Source organism: Protopterus annectens, chromosome 4.part0 (genome assembly GCF_019279795.1).
Source record: "Protopterus annectens isolate FY-2018-M chromosome 4.part0, PAN1.0, whole genome shotgun sequence".
Taxonomy (NCBI): Eukaryota; Metazoa; Chordata; order Ceratodontiformes; family Protopteridae; genus Protopterus; species Protopterus annectens.
In genome coordinates, this window is record NC_056733.1 from 207,393,778 (window position 1) to 207,415,299 (window position 21,522).

At 44.2% G+C, this 21,522-nt stretch overlaps 1 protein-coding gene across 1 annotated transcript in view; it reads left to right on the forward strand.

Annotated features, from left to right (window-relative positions):
* ARHGDIA (Rho GDP dissociation inhibitor alpha) overlaps positions 1-21,522 on the forward strand; it is a 556,749-nt gene that overhangs the window by 245,175 nt on the left and 290,052 nt on the right. Inside the window, exon 3 of the mRNA XM_044068209.1 lies at positions 561-644. Within this exon, the coding sequence (XP_043924144.1) occupies positions 561-644 (84 nt within the window). The remainder of the gene's footprint in view (positions 1-560; positions 645-21,522) is intronic.

Here is a 21,522-nt window from a genome sequence, read left to right on the forward strand (position 1 = left end):
TCGGCGATCATGGACTGCCTGACAGCAGGCTAACCCAACTGTGATGACTGCAGCAGTGTGAACACTCGCGCATCTACATTTATGGCAGGTACAAAACTGTACTTTTTGTCTTCCATTTAAATGGGAAAGTTTTGACGTCTAGATTCTAAAAATGGTAGAAATGCTTGTCACCTTGAGTGAGACAGACCTGCATACTGTGTGGTATATTTGTATTGATTCCTTAACTGTGTCTCGCAGCCGTTGAGCAACATTTTGCCAATTTTCTCCAAATTTTGGAGTCCTTACTCTTTGCTAACCTCCCTACAGTGGAGGTAGGTGTAAAAGTTACTGACTAGGTTTTCTAGCACATTTTAGAGTTATTTCCAGGCTTTTAGCATAAAGCCATTCATTGGATTGCTCTGGACTATGCTGAAGAATGCATTTTTTTGGTACTGCTGAGCTTTGCTTCCAGAATTACCTCAGACAAAGCACAAAACACACTTTGTTGCATTTGTGAGAGTGCAAAATATTGGCTGAATTTTATAAGAGTAAAAATTTGTTAATGTTTGGTTTCTTTTTAGATCCTAGCACTCCAAATGTTGTGGTGACAAAGCTGACTCTGGTTTGCGCCTCTGCACCTGATGAACTGTCCCTTGACCTGAGAGGTAAGTTCTGTTAGTGCAAGAAATATAGGACATAATTGCATGTCTTTCAGGAAAATTAGAAAAAAATACAGACCAAGTCCTTCTCAATTTAATTTTTAGTGGTTACAGCTCCTACAAAGGGGACTGTTCTCTGAGTTGGAATTTTTGCAGAGTACAGTAGAGTCTGCTATCAGAACTAATTGGGACTTGAGGGTAGTTCGGATAATAAAATTGTTCAGATAATCAAACACTATGAACTGGATAAAAAGCTTTGTCTTGTTTTTTCTGTACGTGGAGTACACTTTTCACCCATTCAGCAAGTCCATTGGACAGTAAAGAATATTTTTCACACAAGCAGGCTACAAGTTCTCAAAACATATACATGCTAATTATATATAACGTTTATATAGACTTTGGTTTTCCTACCCAGAAACTTTGGAAGGCTAGATTTGGATAATTGACGTTTTGGATAATCGACTTTCCGATAATTGATTCTCTACTGTATTAGATTCACTGTCAGGATATGGGCTGAGCTACTTCTTTGAATCAAGGGGAGATAGCTTCGCCTTCAAAGGGGTTGCTTTCCCAGTACCTATCGTATAATCCCTTTCCATAAAATCCTGATCTGTTGTCATTTTCATTCATTCCTCAACTGATGGATCAGAGTCTTGGAACTGAACCCAACTCTCCCGTTTCTACCAGATCCAAGAACTCTCCTGTTTCTCTCTTTACCCGCAATGCCCCACCAACCTAACATTCCCCAGATCTCGTTTGCCACCATTCGGCATCAGACTCTTATCCTTCTGTTGTGGTGTTTTTGGAGCTTTTGATAGTTATTTGTGAGGTTTCACTCACTGCATTCTGTCGTACCTCCCTCCCATAATCTTTGATATTTACCATCTCTTTAGCTACTTTTTCAGTATTTACTTCCAATACCAGTTACCTTTTTCCTCAATTTCAACTCGTGAGTATTTGTCTACCATTGTTGGTAGTTTCTAAATTCTTTACTATCTAAAACAAAACCACACTTTTCATTAGTCTATTTTGTTCTGCTAACTACTTACAATAGTGTTTTATTGTACAAGATGGATGGCTGATAAATCTACAGTGTTTAAAAAGTGCATTACCTGTCGGCATGAACTTTCCAACTGTATGCCCACAAGGAATGTGTATTGCATAGGTGTCCAACTCACTTGGATGCAGATTAATATGCTATGGTTTTAACTCAAGAGCTTTAACCGATTGGAGGAATAAGTTGGTCCTGAGAGGCCTTCCAGTTCATTTGCAGGGGCTCAACTCCCCACCAGAAAATCTGACTAGTAAATCGGATCTACTTCCAAGGACAGGGAGTCCCACAAGAGGTCTTTGTCAGCTCCATCAGCGCCCCCTTCTAAAATGCATAAGAAGTCAGATCTATTTGTTTTTGATACAACTGTTTCAAAACTTAGATCTACTCTGATTCGTACCCCTCCACACCTGTCTGATTCAGTATAGTCATGGCTCCCTTCCTTCCCTAGAGGAGTCTCTGCATAGACATTAAAGGTCTCCATCTAGCACAACATTTGATGTTAAGTTGTCTATCTCGCCTTCATTCTTGCTGGATGGGTTCGGAGCCGACCTCGGCTCCGACTCGGCCACTCTAAAAGCTCGAGAGTTGGTTCCACCGGCTCGAGGCTCCCCTTATATCCCACAATGCTAGGCGAGAGTTACCTCAGATCTCGTTTGCCGCTACAGCGATCGAGGTGTTGGTTTTCTACCGGCTTGTTGGTAAGTGTATTTTTCTGTGAAGATAGATACTTAAACCCATATTTTTTTAAGTTTAACTACCTTTCCCTTAGTTTAGTGGATTTCTACCCCTGTTTTTCAGAAAATCCCGTTTTTCTTCCCACAAGAACTTAAAAGTTCTCCCTCGGGCCTTCTGGCCTTCCCCCATTCCCTAGTGGTGTGTGTGTGTTACTCTTAATTAAAACTTTTAGCTATAGTTTTATTTTTTGAGTTTAAATAAGATAGTGTAATCAGTGTGTCTGACTTAGTGTGTGTGGTTACACTTTCCTGTTCTAGGATGTCTAAAGACACAAAGGTCTCAGGCTTCAAGAAGTGTGATGCGTGCTGTCAGAAAATGTCTCTGACAGACGGTCACACTTCTTGTGTCTACTGCCTGGGGCCTTTGCACCTGCAGGACTCCTGTGCTGTTTGCCATGGCTTCAGTCCCAGGGTCCTGCAGGAAAGAAAGAACAAGTTGATCTTAAGGGGTCTACTTAAGCCTGAGGATTCCCTTTCTGTTTCTGGGAAGCCCTCTAAGGCATCTAGGTCCTCGGCTCCAGCTTCTGAGCCGAGACCTAAGGTTGTTAAACCTACGTCTGCATCGGCTCCGGCTGGAGCCGATGAGTCTACAACTTCTGTGGTTCCCTCTGCTCCGACTGGAGCCGAGGTATTAGAGATCCCCTTGTCAGCTCCGACCAGACCTTCGGAGCCGACATCTAGGAAGAGATCTAGGTCACCATCCCTTGGCTCCGTTCACTCGGCTCCAGCATCTCCTCTGCTGTCTGAACGGAGCCACAAATCTCACTCCTCTAGGTCATCGAGGCTGTCGGATCATGACCTTCAGAGGGTAGTGAGTCGACGACTTAAGTCCGAGGCACTGGCCCAAATGCTTCAGAGCCCGACTCATCAGTCGATGCCTGCCCCTGTCCATCAATATGTTCCTCCTCCGACTCCGTTGAGCTTCCGGGCCGCGGAACCGAGACTGTGCTAGCGTCGGAGCCGATACAGATGTCTTCGGCTCCGATTTCTTCATTCGAAGAATCTCGGCGCCGGACTTCCCTCGTTGGCTCCGAGGGGGTGAGTGGCATCGGACCCTTGTCCGACCCCGCTCTTCCTCTCGGAGCTTCGGCGCTGGTGAGTTCGGCTCCAACATCGGCCTCGGAGCCATCACTGTCGGTGCCGAGGGAGGTTCTCAGCTTCTCGGAGCGGGGACCTCTGGCTCTGCCTGACAGGGGTGCGTTCGAGGTCATGCGGAGTGTTAGAGCCTGGCTCTACTCCACAGTCGGCTCCATCCGCCCCTCCCTCTACGGTGCCTCAGGTCAAGTCGACTCACTCCCTCATCCCGGACCGCCGAGAGCCAGCTCCTCAGGAACCCCCTGTGGGGATATCATCCTCTTCCGAGGCCTCTCCTGATTTGGCAGAAGAGCCCCCTCGGAAGAGGAAGTGTAAGAGGAAACACATTGACTCACCTGAGTCCATTACATCTGACACAGATTTAGAGGATTCCGAGGGTTCCCCCCGTTCCCCTTCTGAAGATGTCTCTTTTGCAGACATTCTTGAAATCCTCAAACAGAGGGGAAATTGGCCAGCCCTCAACCCTTCGGAGGATGAATCTGTGTACCTTGAGACGTTTGGCCCTCGTCCTTCCACCTCCTGGGTGTCTCCCTTGACCCCTCATGCAGGTGGTAGCTAAAGGCATGGGCGGCTCCTGATTCAGTGGACCCCACTCCCAGGAGACCCTCAAAATTCATAACGGCACCAGCAGACAAACAGTTCTTGACAAAAGGAGTTTCTGTGGATGCTATGGTGGTAGCTGCTGCCACTAAGAAGGAACTAGCTGATCCTTCAGTACCTGTCCATCCACCTAACAAGGAATCTAGGTCCATGGACAGATGCGGAAAGCGGATGTTCTCGTCAGCGACATTTACTATGCATTAAGCTGAACTACCTGTGCCATTTCACTTTCGTCTTCAAAGGGACTTGATTAAAGAAGCGAGTGACATGTTGAAGGACCCTACAGCTGCGGTTTTCAAGATAAGATGAACACTCAGCTGGCTACCCTTAACTCCATAGCCAACGCCTCCATCGCCTCCTTTCTTATGCGGCTGATGGGCGAGTAGCCGCAGGGACAGGTGTGGCCTTACGTAGGCATGCCTGGATGCGGCTATGCAATTTTGCGGACCCCTTCAAGGCGTCTTTCACTAACTCCCGTTTGATGGATCATCTCTTTGGTCCTCAAGTGAAAGAAACCTTGACTAGGTGCAAGACTGATGGCAAGACTCTTTTTGCCGTCTGAGTCCGTTTTTCTACTCCTTCTAGGCCTTACCCCAAAGGCCAGAAAAGTGGGAAAATGTGGTTCCGTAAACAATCTCAAGGGACTTAGCCTGGCGCACAAAGTCGTTTCCCGCCAGAGGCAGAGGCGGGAATAACAATGGTAGGCGCCGCCCGAGGCAGGGGGGCTCCGCAGAACCAGGGCAATCGAGAAGCCTTCTCTGATAAGCCCTTTCAGCATCCCTGAGGTGTTGCCCGACTGCCCACCTTCGGAGGCAGTCGGGGGAGATTGTCACTGTACCCAGAAGCCTGGCTATCCCTGACTCAAGACAAATGGGTACAGTCCGTCATTTCCGAAGGCTATTCTATCCCCTTTCTTCGCATGCCAAACCAATCAAAAAAATCCCTTCCAGATGTTCCACCCGCTCAAAGGGATCTAGCGGTTTTGGAAATTTCAAAACTGCTTGCAAAAAGAGCAATTCAGCCAGTTCCAGCAGACCAGCAAGGATCCGGAATCTACTCAAGGTTCTTTTTAGTTCCAAAGAAAACAGGGGACTGGAGACCAATTTTGGATCTCAGTATCTTGAACCGATCAGTCAAGAAAACAAGATTTGGATGGTCACGCTGCAATCTATCCTTCCCTATTGGGAAAGGAAAGTGGATGTGCTGTATAGACCTTCAGGATGCGTACTATCACATAAAATGAACAGGCGCTCCAGAAGATTCCTCCGCTTCAGGCTGGGAACCAGTCATTTTCAGTTCAGGGCCCTGCCCTTTGGTCTCACCACTGCCCCGGTGTTTACCAAATGCATGGCAGTGGTAGCTTCTCACCTGAGGCGACAAGGATTCCAGGTGTTTCCATATTTGGACGACTGGCTCCTCACAGCTCCCACCAAGCATCTCCTTCTGATGGCCAGGGATTACACCTTTCGCATTTGTCAAAAGTTAGGCATTTCAATAAATTGCGAAAAGTCTGTTTTGTCGCCTTGTCGTACTATTACCTTCATAGGCAAATCTAGACACAGTAGACATGTCTGCGAGACTAACAGATCAGAGAATAACAGACATACACAAACTGGTCTCACTCCTTTTCAACAACAACAGAATCAAAGCCAGGTTAGTTCTGAAGGTTTTGGGAATTATGGCGGCCATACCTCTGCTTCCATTAGCCAGATTCCACATGCGGATCCTTCAATGGATGCTCTTTACACAATGGTCATACCAGCAACTTCCAATGTCCCACACCATTATGATCAGGCGTGCAGAAATCATCTCATGTGGTGGATGTCTTCCCCTCAGCTCCTGTTGGGAAGACCCTTTGTTCCACCCCCTCCGGTTGCTACTCTGACAACGGATGCCTCCCTGATCGGGTGGGGGGGGCATTATCAGGGCAGGACGGTCCAGGGCACATGGCAACCAAACGAATGCCACTTGCACATAAATGTTCTGGAGATGAGAGCAGTGCTTTTAGCGTTGCAAGCCCTTCAAGACTCTCTTCCTTTGGGAACGATTGCAATCCAAACAGACAATATGTCTGTAGTGTGGTACATCAACAAACAAGGCGGAACCAGGTCCTACCCCCTGTGTCGAGAAGCTCTCAGATTGTGGCAGTGGGCGATTTCTTCTCAGCGTTTTCTGATAGCAACGCACATCCCCGGGAAGTCCAATCAAATCGCGGACAAATTGAGCAGAGCTATCCTCATGCCTCACGAGTGGTCTCTGAAAGACTCTGTTGTGAGAGAAATTTTCCTCAAGTGGGGTCAGCCTTGCTGCAATCTTTTTGCTACTCCCCAAAACAGCAAGTGCAGAGATTATTTCACTCTATTCCCTTTACCAGGCCAACCCAGCAGAGGCGCTCTAGTCCAAGTTTGGCCCGGGGACTTCTGTATGCATTTCCCCCCTTCCCACTAATCTCTCAAGTGATACAGAAAGCTATCGCTCAGAAGGCCTCCTTGATCCTCATTGCTCCTTACTGGCCTCGACAGGTGTGGTTCCCCTTTCTACATCAATTTCTATTGGAGCGACCTTGGCATCTGGACCTAGTTCCAGATCTTTTGATCCATCAGTCGGGTCAGTTACATCGCTCCCTCCCCTCTCTGAACCTCACTGCTTGGTTCCTCCAGTTCCAACCTTAGCCAGGCTTCCTCAATTATCTCACTCCGAGATATTTTGATAGCTTCCCATAAATCTTCCACTCGGAAGATTTATTTGAAATAAGTGGAAGCGCTTCACATATTGGGCTCAAGGAAGGGACATAGATCCTTTCACTGCTTCCATCCAAATAGTCCTTGATTTTCTAGCTGAACTCTTCCATGCAGGTTCATCTCCTTCTACTCTTAAAGTTCAATTGGCAGCTATTTCTAACTTTCATGTGGGTATTTCTGAGTCTGCCTTAATGTCCCACAAGCTTTGCAAAGCCTTTTTGAAAGGAGTTTTTCTACTCAGACCTCCTATAAGAAATCCTCCTTCTCCTTGGGACCTAAATTTAGTTCTTCTTTGATTCTTCCCCCTTTCGAACCTGCAGCTTCCTGTTCTTTAAAATTGCTATCATGGAAAACTCTGTTTCTGGTAGCAATTACTTCAGCTAGAAGAGTTTCGGAACTTCATGCACTCAGTTGTCGACCTCCTTATCTGTTGTTCCATAAGGACAGGGTATCCTTACGAACCAACCCGTCCTTTTTGCCTAAGGTAGCCTCTACGTCTAATCTAAATCAAAGCATTGACCTCCCTGTGTTTTTTCCAGAATATTCCAATAGGTCTGAACAAAAATTACACTGGCTAGATGTTCATCGTCAGTTAAGGTACTATTTGGATAGAACAAAACAATTCAGAAAATCTGACCAACTGTTTGTCTCCTATGCAGAAGGCAGGAAGGGACTTTCAGTTTCAAAGGTATCATTATCTAGATGGCTAACATCTCTGATTTCCCTTGTTTATGAAATTAGACACCAAAAGCTACCTAACAAACCTAAGGCCCATTCCACCAGAGCTTTGGCTACTTCCATAGCTTTCCAAGACAGACTGCCTATTGACACCATTTGTGCAGCGGCTACTTGGGCTACTCCTCACACTTTCATTTCTCATTATAAGTTGGATTTAGCTTCTAGGCATAGAGCTAACTTTGGTTCCACTGTTCTCAGGAGTCTGTTCTGTTAGGCCACCCGGGACAAGGTGCTAGGGGCGCGGTCCCATCCAGCAAGAATGAAGGCAAGATAGACAACTTAACATATAGAAGTTATGTTCTTACCATAACGTTCCATGTTAGTTGTCTTCTTCTCGCCTTCTTCTTGCGTCCCACCCTCCTTCCCCCTGGCCTGGACAGACCTAGAGGAGTTGTGATTGTGACCTCTCTTTCTACCACCTCTTTACTTAGGCATATGCTGCTTTGCATATTTCCTGAATCAGGATGTAGGTCACCCTTCTTTCTCCCTGTTGTTAGAGGTGGACTCTGTTATAGTTATTCTGTTACTATTATAAGCTGGGGTTAGCTTACAAACGAGATCTGAGGTAACTCTCGCCTAGCATTGTGGGATATAAGGGGAGCCTCGAGCCGGTGGAACCAACTCTCGAGCTTTTAGAGTGGCAGTCGGGCCGAGGTCGGCTCCGAACCCATCCAGCAAGAAGAAGGCGAGAAGAAGACAACTAACATGGAACGTTATGGTAAGAACATAACTTCTATTTATATCTTCCAGGAGCTTGTCAGAAGCCGATGTGCTAAGGATGATGTAATTTCTCAGAGCACAGATCCAGACGGGGGTTCTCGCAGCTCTGACTCCCACTGGATCCATGGGTTACCCTTTGTCCACTACCCCTTTATCTTCTGTGATCCAACCCACTGTTTAGAAATCTAGTGTCTTCATTGGATCTGAAAACGACCCAGTCTTTGACTGTTTACTTGAGTCTCTCCCAGCTCTGAGCCTTTTGGTACTGGAAGACGGCCAAAGTGCTGGGGGAGGGGGGGGGTTGGAGTAGACTCTGAAGCTTTCAGAGCCATCTCTTCCCTCAGGACTTTGGTGCTGGACAGCTTTATTCTTACTCCCTCCTCATGTGAAGTGCTGGTGGGGTTGTAGTAGTTGATTGAGAAATGCCGGCTCCCTTACCATCTAATTGTCCCTTAGGTGTTCTGCCTTTGAGGTTGTGGAGAGATTTCTACTTGTCTAGAGAAGGGACAGCTCTTCTCCCCCTCCCCAGATCAGACTCCCTTTTTTCATCCAGTTCTATGCTATGAGCCTCCTCCATCCATTCCACTGGATCAGCCAGCCTAAATCAGTCTCCAGACGGTCCACCAGGACATTGTCATCTCTTCTTATACTTCTCCAGAACACCCCACTGAAGAAGCTCCTTGGAAGAGAACATGTAAAAGGAGACAGCTAGATTCCACCAGAAATCTGTCACCGGGCATAGATTCTGATGAGGGGGAGGAATCCTGCATGTCTGTATCTGAAGATGTATGTCTTTTCTTGAGACATCCTGGAGCTCCTGAAACAGGTGAACAGTCCTCTGAAACACCCTCCCAGGAGTAATCAGTGTTCCTGGAAGCCTTTGGTTCTGGCTGGTCTACTACTTGAGTGACCCCCCCCGCTCATAAACTTGGTCTCTCACCAGGCATTGAAGGAGAGCCATTTACAAAACACAAGACAAAGTCCTAGCCCCCCCCCCCCCCAAACAAAAAGACCAGACACACTGGAGCAAGGGAATCCCACTCAATGTTTTGGTTGTGGCTGCAGTCACTTTGAATGTATTGGCAGAACAGAGTTAATCTATCCACCCCACCTCCATAGTGTCGATGGTTTTGGACAGACTTGGGAAGCATGTGAATGCTTCAGCTACCTTTGCAGTCAGTATTTTGCACATTTTACAAGGTTATAAAGAGATCTGACCAAGGAGCCTGAAAAATCATTCTGTGTCCACAGCTGCCGAGGATGAAAACTTTTCCTTGCAGCTGGCCATCCTACAGTCTGTTTTAAATGCATTCATGAGATTCATCTCCCATAATGGAAGGTCCATAATGGAAGGTCCTTCATGGGTGGCAGGTTTAGGCATAGCCATCAGGCGACATGCCTGGATGCGACTGTGACTTAGTGGAGCCCTTTAAGTATTCTTTCATCAGTGCACCTTTTGGTGGATCATTTTTTTGGCCCCAAGGTAAAGACTCCAGATGTGCACAAGAGGGAAAAGCCATATCCAATGTGAGTGCACATTTTTCAACCCCTCAAAGGTCTTTTACAAGGAGTCGTCGAAACAGTAGAAAAATGTAACTTAGAAAATTTCAGGGTCCTTTTCTAGATTCGCATGGCGATGGTTTCACCCAGAGGCGCAGAGGTGAGAACTTGAATGGAAGATGCTGCCCTCGTGGGAGAGGTGGCCCACAAAGCCAGGGTTTTAGAAATTTCTTCTTGGATAAGCCCTATCAGTGGTCCTGAAAAGAGGACTGGCTGCCCCTCTCTGGAGGCAGATTGGAGATGCTTGTATCTGCACCAGAGAGCCTGGCCATCTATAACTGATAATCCCTGGGTGCAGAGAATCCTATTTATAGGTTGTTCTACCATTTCCCCACTCCCCACCAATGTGTGAAGGTCCCTGATGTTCCACCCAGTCAGAGAGGGGCAATAGTAGATTGTTTGATCCCAAAGGATCATGGGTGTGCTTTTGCAGTAATTACAGTAGTGTTTTCTGTAACTGTGCAGTCCAGTCTGGGAGTGGCAGTCCTTTCCACATTCTGGGCAGCAGTAGACTGGTATCAGTCTGGTGTTAAAAGTACAGATCTTCCTGAGGTCTCATCTTGTGCTGTCCTTGCCAAGGTGGTTTTATACATAGTGAAAGCTTCATTCACTTCCTGTTTCCAGGCAGTCTTGTTTGAGTTGAAAGAATACCTGGTGGTCACGCTGAAGTGTGCCAAGGTCACACTTGTGTCCTTGTCGCACAGTTTTGGTTCCACTTTCCACCTCTTTCTAGACTTGGCTCTCCTAAAAGATCTCTCCATATTTGGCCATCCTTCAATCGCGAGACATGACCCAACCAGCGCATACGTTTGTTTCAGCAGAGTGGACATGGAGTTGGTGCCCATCCTGTCTAGCACTGTGTGCTGTTGGGGATTTTATCCTGCCGTGAGATACCAAGTATGCACCTAAGGCAGTACATATGGAATACATTGAACTGCTGCCCCTGTTCTGAGCACACAGTCCATGTTTCACTGACATATGGTAATGTGCTCAAAACTGACTTTGTAAACCTGCAGTTTGGTGTGCACAGTAAGCTTATTAGCCCATAATCTGTCAGCCTGGAAAACGTGGTGGCTTTTCCATTGAGCTAGTTGATCTCTCTCAAGTGACAAGTTGTCAGACATTGTAGAGCTTGGGTACATGAGCTCATGTATAACCTCCAACTCAGTCTGTCACCCTGAATGAATGCTCATTGCCCACACTTTTGCCCATTATCCGAGTCATCTTGAACTGGTGTGAGAATAGATTTCCATTCGTACATTCACAAAGCAGGTCATGAGTGACCTGAAGTTCTTTCAGAGTGAGAGCCACAAGAGGCTGTGAACAGAAGCTCCCTTAGATGCTTTCTAAGCACCATGGTCTTCAATCTAAGCCTGAACAGTTTAGAGGTTGCTGTCCATTCTGGTTTGGAGAAAGATGCCCTCTAGTAGTTCCAAAAGCAAATTTTAAAAGAACTGAAAACATTATTCCATACAGTACTGAAGCCAGTACACACCACTGCTTTACTCCACTCCGAATCTCGAAAGGTTCAGATGTGGATCCATCATACATGATGGTCCCATTTATGTCTTCATGGAAGGCCCCGATAATGCCAAGCAGTATTGGAGGATAGCTCATCTTAGAGCAGCAAACAGACCTTTCCTGCTGATGAAGTCGAATGCCTTTGTCTTATCAATGTAGGCAATATACAGAGGATTGTTCTGCTCCCTGCACTCTTGTCGTTGTCTAATAGAGAAAACCATGTCTGTAGTAGACCCTACATCTCTGAACACATACTAAGACTCTGGTTAAACTGTGCTGGAATGTGGATCCTCTTCAGGGCAACACGTACAAACTGTTTCCCCACAGTACACAGGACAATGCCATGGTAGTTTTTACAGTCACTTTTGTCGCCCTTATAGTAACTGTTAGCATCTCTTATCTTCTGGTACACTACATTTTAAGCATTGGCAAAGTATTGCTTGCGCTGTCAGAATAGAGTACTGTTGGCACATTTAAGGATTTCTGAAGGAATACCATCTTTTCCAGAAGAGTGCTTTTTAGTACATCGTTGAGTTCCTCCAGAGGTTGGCTCAGAATCAAATTTCAGTCTTAGTAGTCAGTGGCATTCATGGCTAACTGTGGTGTCTGGTGTATATCTGCGAGTAGTTCCATCCAGTGTTCCATCTGCTTGGTTTTGTTCATGACCTGCAGCAAAAATGCAAAAAAAAGCACGTAGACTTTGAAAACAAATGAATGAATACTGAGCTACCTGTGGCTGCACCAGAATTGTAAGCCAGTCCAATTGTGTAGTACAACAAAAAGGAACACCAAACTTCCAACAGGATACAAAACAGCATCCAGTTTATTTAGTGTTTTAGTCTCAAAGGTCTGAGACTTCAGAATAAACCATAACCACTCGCCTATGGTTATATAATACTATTAAACATTTAAAGAAATGACTGTTTTGAAAAAAAACTAGAAGAAAAAAACTTTTAAGAAAAAGTTCCATAAAAAAATATTTTCAGAAGGCAGAACCATATCTGCCTAACCAAAGCCTTTGTTTTTAATAATGTTAAAACTGAAATATTTTAATGCCAGGTTCTACAGTCACATTGTTGCCATTTGAGTTCACTACGTTCTATTTGAAGTTCCCACCATCCCCCTCTAGTGGTCTTCTGGATAACTTCCAAAATTCCAAACGAACTAACCAAACTGCCTGCATTTAACTGAGTATATTTATATAATGCATTATTTTCATCATGACTCCTAATAGCACATGTATGTTCATAGATGGCTCACACCCACGAGCCAGACAAGGCTTTACAGGAACTAGAACATGTTTTTGTCAAGTGTATAAATTTCAAAGGAATTATCCTAATAAGCCGTCATTTGTTCATAGGCAGTGTCATCATCCTCCCAAGGGTAAAAAGGGTGGAAAAAGGGCTCCTCTTGCTAAAGCTACCCAGACATCTTTTCTTGACAAATCAGGTGCTGACTGACTATCCTGTTCTCGGCTACATTCATCTTATCCCTTCCAGTTTGGTTAAAGATTACTTAGGATTCCTGGGTTCTGTCCATTATGGGTTCTGTCCATTATCTGCTTAGGGTACTTCATGGTCTGGAATTCTCTTCCCCCTTTCATGAGCATTCCTCAGCCCTCTCAGGAACCCTCTCAGGAACGGTTGGTATTTTTTCCAGAGGTACTTCAGTATCTTTACTCTGGGAATAATTTAGGAAGTTGCAGTTTCTCAAAGGGGGAAGGGGTTTTACTCCAGAATGTTTTTGGTCCCCAGGAAAGAAGGCATCGGAGACCCATTCTGGATCTCTCACCTAAACACTTTCCTGACTGTACCTTCCTTTTGGATTTTGTCCATTCAGACTTTGTTCCTTCTGCTGCTTCCTCAGGTTTTTCAAGTATCTGGACCGTGTAGATGCTTATCTTCATATTCCTACTCTCTTCAGGAAGTTTTTAAGGTTCTTTGCTTCTGACATTTTCAGTTCGCTGCTTTGCCCTTTGGCCTTTCTACTGCCTCAAGGGTGTAGATCAGTATGTATGTATGTATAGCTTTAAGAAGCTTTTTAGGGGCTTGCACAAGTGTAGGCATGTGCTAGCCTGACTGCCATTTTGTAGTAAGCTGTTGAGATGTAAGCATGTGTATGTCTCTCTAGTCTTGTCAGTCTGTTTATGTACTGCTATCCATCATGATATTTGTGTAATAAAGCATTTAAACGAACTACCCTGCCCGTTTGTCTTCAATGGTAAACCAAGATGAGTGACATGGTGTCAAAATGGGATCCAGAAATCCAGATTCAGGTCCGAGAAGACACTGTTAATGGAGGAATGCAGAGGACTGGATCATCCCCACTGCACATTTAATTTGCAAAAACAGATCAAAAACACATTTTGGGTATCAAAGCTTACTTAAATGATTTCTTATTTGGGAAAATGTAAAACAAAGTGCTCAGAATACTCAAAATGAATTTCTATGTAAACGAAATGTCTGAAACTGTGACATATTGATAAATATTCAAAATGGTTCCGAAAAAGTTTGAAACCATGTCCGAATCGCATTAAAATGAATAAAATAAGGGAAACTGCATTTTTTTTGCTATGTGCTACTTTTTCACATTAAAGCTATTCAGCTATTCAGAATATCCGAAATGTATTGTGTTTGCATGTTTGTGCAGTATTACAGTAGTTATTTTGCAAAGTACAGTATTTCAAAGAGTTTATTGTGCATTTGAATGTTATTACAAGTACCTGTTGTGTGCATGTTCATATATAATTACAATTGGGCCAGGATTGCATTTTTACTACAAGTTGTTGGCATGGCAGAAGGGAGCAAGAGTAAAATCTGTACAAGCTGCATTTTTTTGACAAAGATGCATGTACAAAGGCATGTATTCTGCTTAATTTAACTGGTTTAGAAGCGCTAGAAAAAGGATGTTCATTCGTGTATGGACCTGCTGAGTTTGCTAAGTCAAGGAAAGACCCACAGTGCTTAAAATATACATTTTTATAGCAATGTGTAACCCCCCCCCCCCAAATGAATATTGCAATGGAAAGGCACTTGTTTTACATGAGATCAAAAGCCTGGGGAAACTTTGGCAGTTTTTTAGGTTCAATAGGATGACACTAGGCTATTGAATGTTGTAGTGGTATCCAAGGTATTTAGATGATAAAGCAAGAGATAACTAATAGTAAAATCACAGAGTCGAAGACAAAAATTAGAAAGGTAAAGTTTGTAAGATGACAGTGAGGAAGGAGAAAGAGAAGCCATGCACACGTTTAAAGGAAGTAGACAAAGCGGTAACCAACAGACTAGTGTAAATGGGGTGACAAACGAGGAAATTAACCTAGTGCACAGAGGTGTTAAGTAATACATCTGCATTCTGGTATTTGTATCTGTTGCTCAATTATTGTGATTTGGGGCCTGAACTTTACACTGTTAGTATGTGTGGTGAGACAGTGAGGAAGGGATTGCCTCAGTTATGGAGCAAGTACAGAGCTTCTGAGCTGTGCAGTTTAGTAGATGGGTCTGGATGGTCTGGTCTGCTGCTCCCTGGGTGCTGAGGTTGTAGGTCAGGCTGGTAGCAAGTTAGTTTCACTGAAAAAGGAGGCATCTTAGTGGAGTAATTTGAACAGCTGGAAGTCCAGAAATAGGTTGGATCTCGCTTGTACTGGGAGCCAGTAATGCAGTGGTGTTCAAGGCGAGGGGAATTGTTGATGATGTATATCAAAATGAGAATTGTTGATGAAACAGTATATATGTCTGCCACTTAAAGTTTTGTCTTTGCCCTATTATAAATCCACATCACACTGCAAACTTGCTGAAATTGGCTTCAGTCAATGTTCTTGTTTCACTGTTGCAGTCATTACATTTGGGTAATCTGCTGGCAGGTTGCCCTCAGTCGGCCTGATTAACAAAGTCTTGGGTCTTAAGTCTGTTGCTGTCCCTTATTCCATGATGTCATGTCGTCAGGGGTATAAAACATGCAGCCGATGCCATTACATCAGTCTTTCTTGCCACAAGGTGCCCGAAGCAGAAGCAGTTCGCAAGTGCCAGTCTGCCGACCCCTGAAATTTTCATTTTCGAGTTTCAGAACCGAAGTATTCAACTAAAAGCGAAGTACCCCATTGGGGAAACTTTCTTGCTCCTTATCGATGTCAGTAAAAGTTAATAATTGTATTACGTGTGGGAAGCAAATACCTCATAAGGATTTTCATTTGTACTATATTCCTTGCCTAGGCCCTGATCATAACATACCTTGTCAGTTTTGTGCTTTAACATAGCGAGACAGTCTGTGGAAACCAACAGAGATCTTGCATTCTCCGTTGCTGTAAAAAAAGACTTATACTAATGGAAAAAGTCTGGGCGACTACCTTTTTCCATTAGTATAAGTCTGATTTACAACGTGCGCGCTGACCAATCAGCATGCACGCTTTGGAATACTGTGAGGGGTCGTTGTATAATGCTTAACCAGGCAAATGACCTTCAGGTCAGATGAACTGGAGTAGGAGATATTTGATACCCGTAATGCCTGTGAACCATTTACCCAATACTCAGGCACTGACAACACCATTGTAGGATACCAGTTTGGCATCCAGGACTTTGGTTATGAAATGGTTGCCTGAGAATGTTTTCTTTTAATACCTGTATGCTTGTGGACCAGATACCCAGTACTCTGATATTGACAAACACCAGTCTAGGATACCAGTTTGGCATCTGGGACTTTGGTATAAAAAGTTTACCTGAGAATGTTTTCTTTCAGTAAGCTTAATGTGAGAAGCTTGAACTTCAGCAGAGCTAACTGGATTGTTAACATTTGATCCTGTTAACATTTGATCCTGTTAACATTCTTCCTCCTCCATGCAGCCCATACTCCAAAAAAAAAAAAAAATACTCTCACCTTGTAGATCTGATGAGAAAGATGAGCAAGATATGGCTTATCCAGACCAAATTATTTTACCGTGGATTTAGATTTAGGTATTTATTCAGAAATTGACAAATCATTTTCTTTGGCTTACCTCCTGTGGTTGCTTCCTTTGGTGAAACTAGAACTAATGCAGTAACATTACCAAGTGGGAGCAAGAAATTTATCTTCAAAGAAAATATGCTCCAAGGTAAGCCTGCTACAATTTGTAAGCAACTTAATATTGCTTTATAGATGGGAAGTTTCTTACACTGAGAGCAAATCTCTTGGAATCTAGCTCAGTTTTCGAATTAATGGGACAAGAGTAATTCGGAGGACACCAGAAAAGATTATAAGTTGAAATGACTTAATGTACAGAATCCCTGCTTTCTCGAAGTTTGTAATCAAAATCTACATAAATACTTACCACAGAGTAGCCAGTATTCTATCAGAGCATTAAAGTATATGAAACCAATCTTTCAGAAAGTTAAGTTAAGCTTCAGAAGCATTTACACTTGGTAATTGCTTGATATCCTCTTCTGATATCCACATCTCAGCACATTGCCAAGTCATCTGTTCCTATGCCTGGGGATGTGCACACTTTCTGCTAGCAGTCCAGGTGATAGATATTTCCACTGACAGGAGCATATTTATAGTCTCCTCAGAACATGGGTGGTGTTGCATTAACTTCTGTCAAATCTCAGAGGTATTAATGGCCAGTATGAAATTCGCTATCGAGGCAAATTTAGTCTGCAAATGTGATAGAGGTTTTCTGTTTGCTTATCTTGCTACAGATACCAACCAAGTTATCTTCTTGTTCAGCCTGGTTAGAGGGGCATCACTTTATGGCTTGGTTACAACAGGCTGTAAAGCAACAAGGATTGTTCATTTATGGGTGATAAAGCAAGATCCCCAATGTACATGGCACCAAAAGTTGTCACAACACTGATGCTAAAGCAGATTTGTGGAGTATAGTAACAGTAATTTAACAATGTCTGGTAGGAAAACTACCTTTTCAGGTAATTTCCAGTGGATTTCCAATGAAGTCATTGTTCTCCTGTATTCGGCATTCATCAGACCTGTCACTGAGTACAGTGCCCCCTTGGTATGTACCTCATCAGGCATGTCCAACAACTGGAATGTCCACAGAGGTTCCTCACTAAAAGAATACAGGGCTTAAGTAACATGTCCTATGCAGACCACTTCAAGGCCCTATCCCTGTATTCCGTCTCCTACTGACTTTTGAGGGGAGATCTATGCCTAGTATACAGGGCATTGTCAGACCCCACTCTGGTGGACCTTCTGCATGTCCACAAAACAAACAGTACCAGAATTACCTGTTCTAAAGACTTAAACCTTGCTTGTGATATAAATAGGACCTGCTGGGGAGATAAGTATGTATCCTAGAGACTACCCTGTCTATGGAACAGGCTCCCCATCCATGTGAAGCAGAGTTCCTTCCTAATCCAAGTGCAACTTGGACAGCTGGATGGAAAACCAGAAATTCATCCCTGGTTTGGCACCTATGTCTCCGATGTAAACAGGTAACCTATAAATGGTTAATCTCCCAGGCCCATGCTTACACTTATCAAGGGTATCAGAACTTGGAGATTTGGGATGCATGGCTAGGCTTAAAAAGGCCCTTGTGGTCATTAGCATAGTAAACACCTGTGAGCCTAATCAACGCACTATTAAACGTCGGTACATTTTTGCTTCTAAATATTTTGGCTCACGATTTAACTATCCAGAAATGATGTCTGTTAGCAGTCAGACCACCGGAATGCCTAAAAAACGCAAAGAAAGACAGGCCGTCTTGGTCCAAAACTGATGACGCTTCTAAGCCAGTCGCTAGTTCGCCGGTACTCAGTGAGGTGCTTTCGCAGCCCCTGATGCCTGCTACTTTTGATTTGCAGGCTTCTACTGAGACCCATTCGGAGTCCAATATGTGCTTTAAGTATTGAACCCGCAGATGTCTCTACCTTAGATGGGTCCGGAGCCACTGTGCAGGTACCAGCTTCTGAGGGTGTTTTCAGGCCTAAATATTTGTATATTAAACCGATGCCATCTTCAAAACTAAGGCCAAAATCTACTTCTATGCCTAAAAAAGACGATGCTTGGGCCATGTGTGCAGGCCCCTATGCCTAAAAAACAAATGATTAAAATGGCTGAAGATTTAATTATCTTGATCAGGGGTAGCCAACCCCCTCCTGCTAAGAGGCCTAGGCAAGACATTAATTATGAATCTTCTGATCAGGATTCTATTTCTTCTGATTCTTCTACTGAACAGGATTCATCTATACCTACTTATGAGGACTCTGACGCAGAAGATTCCATTCCTTCTGCTTCTCCCCCTGAGGATTTCTCTTTTGGAAAAACTTTACATACCTTAAGGGAACATTTCCACTGGGAAAGTCAGAATTTTTCTGAACCTAAAAAGAGACTTGGGGATCTTCTTCCTCAGCATAGCCCTGTGGCTATACCTCCTGTTCTAGACATTTTGTTTTTTCAGAATCTAGTATGACTCCTTATTCTCTGCCTCCGGCTTCTAGTAAGCCAGACAGGTACTACAGGGTTCCTGACTCCCACAAATTCCTTTTCAAAAATCCTACTGCTGATCCTAAAACCATTTTTCAGGGTCCCAAGGGCGTTAAGGCTTCTACTGCTAAAAATCCTACCCCTTCTGATAGATTCCAGGGCACTGGATAGATGGGGTAAGAAGGTTTACACATCTGCAACCTTGGCCATCGGGGCTTTAAGCTGTCAATTTCATATGCTTAAATATCAACAGCATATCATGGGACTACTTGAACAGAAAATGATGATAATCTCTGTGTGGAAAATAAAGATTTGCAGGATTTATTACATTCAGCTGAACAAGTTGGAAAACATTTTGCAATGTGGTTTTGATTCCTTGGAGGCCTCTTGCAGGGCTGCTGTAACTGGATCTGTGCTAAGAAGGCATGCTTGGCTCCGAGCAAACTCTGCCTGACCATGTTAAAGCAAAATTGTAGGATGCTCCTTTGCAACAAGACAGTCTCTTTGGTGGCAAGGCTGAAGTGATAAAGATGGAAGATGAACCTAAATCTATGCAAACTGTTAAAGATTTCTTACAAGTGCAACCTCCAAGATTTAGTAGGCACTGGCCTACTAAGAACTGGTCCTTTCCAGTCCCCTTGAGAGCTGCTCAAGTCAAATCAAGACATTCCAAAGGCTCCAGGTTTCGGTCACAAGGAACTTTTAGAAAAAACAATGGGGTTACCTCCACACCTGGAAGCAAGGCACTTCCCTATGGTAAACCGTCTCAATGACTTCCCTCTACAGTCACCAAGCACTTAACTTTTAGCCGCCCCTGTGGGGGGAAAACTGGCACTTCATGCAGGAAACTGGCAACTTATTACCCAGGACAAAAGGGTTTTAAATATAGTATCCCAGGGATGCAGATTTCATTTCCACACGTTGCCAATCTCAAACGGATGGCCAGGTCTGCCCGCAAATCGGTGGGCAGAGGCCCAGAAACAAGTTCTGTCCCCCATGAACATGGGGGCTATTCAACCAGTACCAGAAGAGGAAAAGGGACAAGGTGTCTATTCAAGACTTTTCCTGGTACCCAGAAAAGACAAATCATGGCATCCAATTCTGGACTTATCCACTCTAAACACATTTCTGGACATTCCAAAATTCAAGATGCTGACTCTTCAACAGTTGCTACCTATGCTAGGCAAAGATGCCTGGTTGGTAACTCTAGACTTAAGAGGCTTACCTGCACATCCCAATCAGGGAATCTTGCAGAAGATACCTCCGCTTCAAAGCAGGCTACTTGCATTACCAGTTCTCTGCACTGCCCTTTGGCTTATCTACTGCGCCCAGGGTCTTCACAAAGTGCCAGACACCAGTAATTGCATTTTGCAGGCAAAGAAATATTCAAATATATCCATACCTGGGCGATTGTCTAATTCTTGTCTAATTCAGGCAGAAAACAAGGACATTCTTGTAAAACAGTTGGCGTGTGTAAAAAGGGTTGTAACTTGTCTATGGTACACCATAAAACAAAAAGAAATGACAACTGGTACCCTCTCAAAAAATTACATTCCTGGGTGCAAGCTTCAATACAACTGCCCAGATGACTTACCTTATGCCAGAAAAGCAAATTCAATTGGTGACTTCAAACAGGTGGCCACAAAAACCCTGCTATCTGCAAGACAAATTCTGCAAGCCTTGGGGTTCATGGCCTCCTGCATTCTTCTAATTCCATATGCAAGACTGCATATGAGGAAACTTCAGTGGTACTTAAAAAGTTTATGAAGTCAACATTGTCACAGCCTGGAAACAATGATTCCTATTATACCTTGCCTGCTACTAGAGTTCCTATGGTGCGCAGAGGCCTGCCACCAAAACAAGGGACTGCCATTCACTCCACCCCTTGCCGCCCAAACCCTAACTACAGACTCATCAGACTATGCCTTGGGGGCTCATCTGGCAGGAAAGTGCATTCAGGGCAAATGGAGCCCAAATCAAATGTACCTACATTTCAATCAGAGATGCTAGCTGTACAGAATGCACTGACTGCTTTCAAGGACTACCTTCATCCAGGACAACTAATGATAGACAGACACCACCACAGTTATGTGGTACATAAACTAGCAGGGGGGTACACATTCCTACCCCCTTTGCAGACTAGCCATGGCATTGTGGAACACAGCCTTGACCTATCAAATAAAACTACAAGCTCAATTCCTGCCAGGAAAGCCAATTACTCTGGCAGACTAAGCAGAAACCTTATGGACCCACACGAATGGAAACTGGAACCACAAGTTCTCAACATGTTGACACGCAAATGGAGCCCAGACATAGATCTTTTTGCCTCACCCTAGAACTATCAATTGGACAAATTCTGCACCATCACAAAAAAGTTTGGAAAGTGGATGCTCTCAGTCTATGCTTTTCCCCCTCTGCTCTCCAAAGTTCTAAGTCAGACAAGACAAACCAAAAATGGTTCTGAGTGCTCCAGACTGGCCTCGCCAACACTGTGCCCACTCCTGCGCAATGTCGCACCTTCCATGGCACCTGCCTCAGACACCTTACCTACTGTCTCAGCAGAACTACTAAATTCTGCACACTCTGCTCCAAACTTTGAATCTTGCAGTGTGGTTAATCAACTAATTTCACCCTTGGCATCCCTCAGCAAACCTGTGATGGATATCATTTTGGAGGCTAGAAGGCCTAGTACTAGAAAATCTTATGCTAAC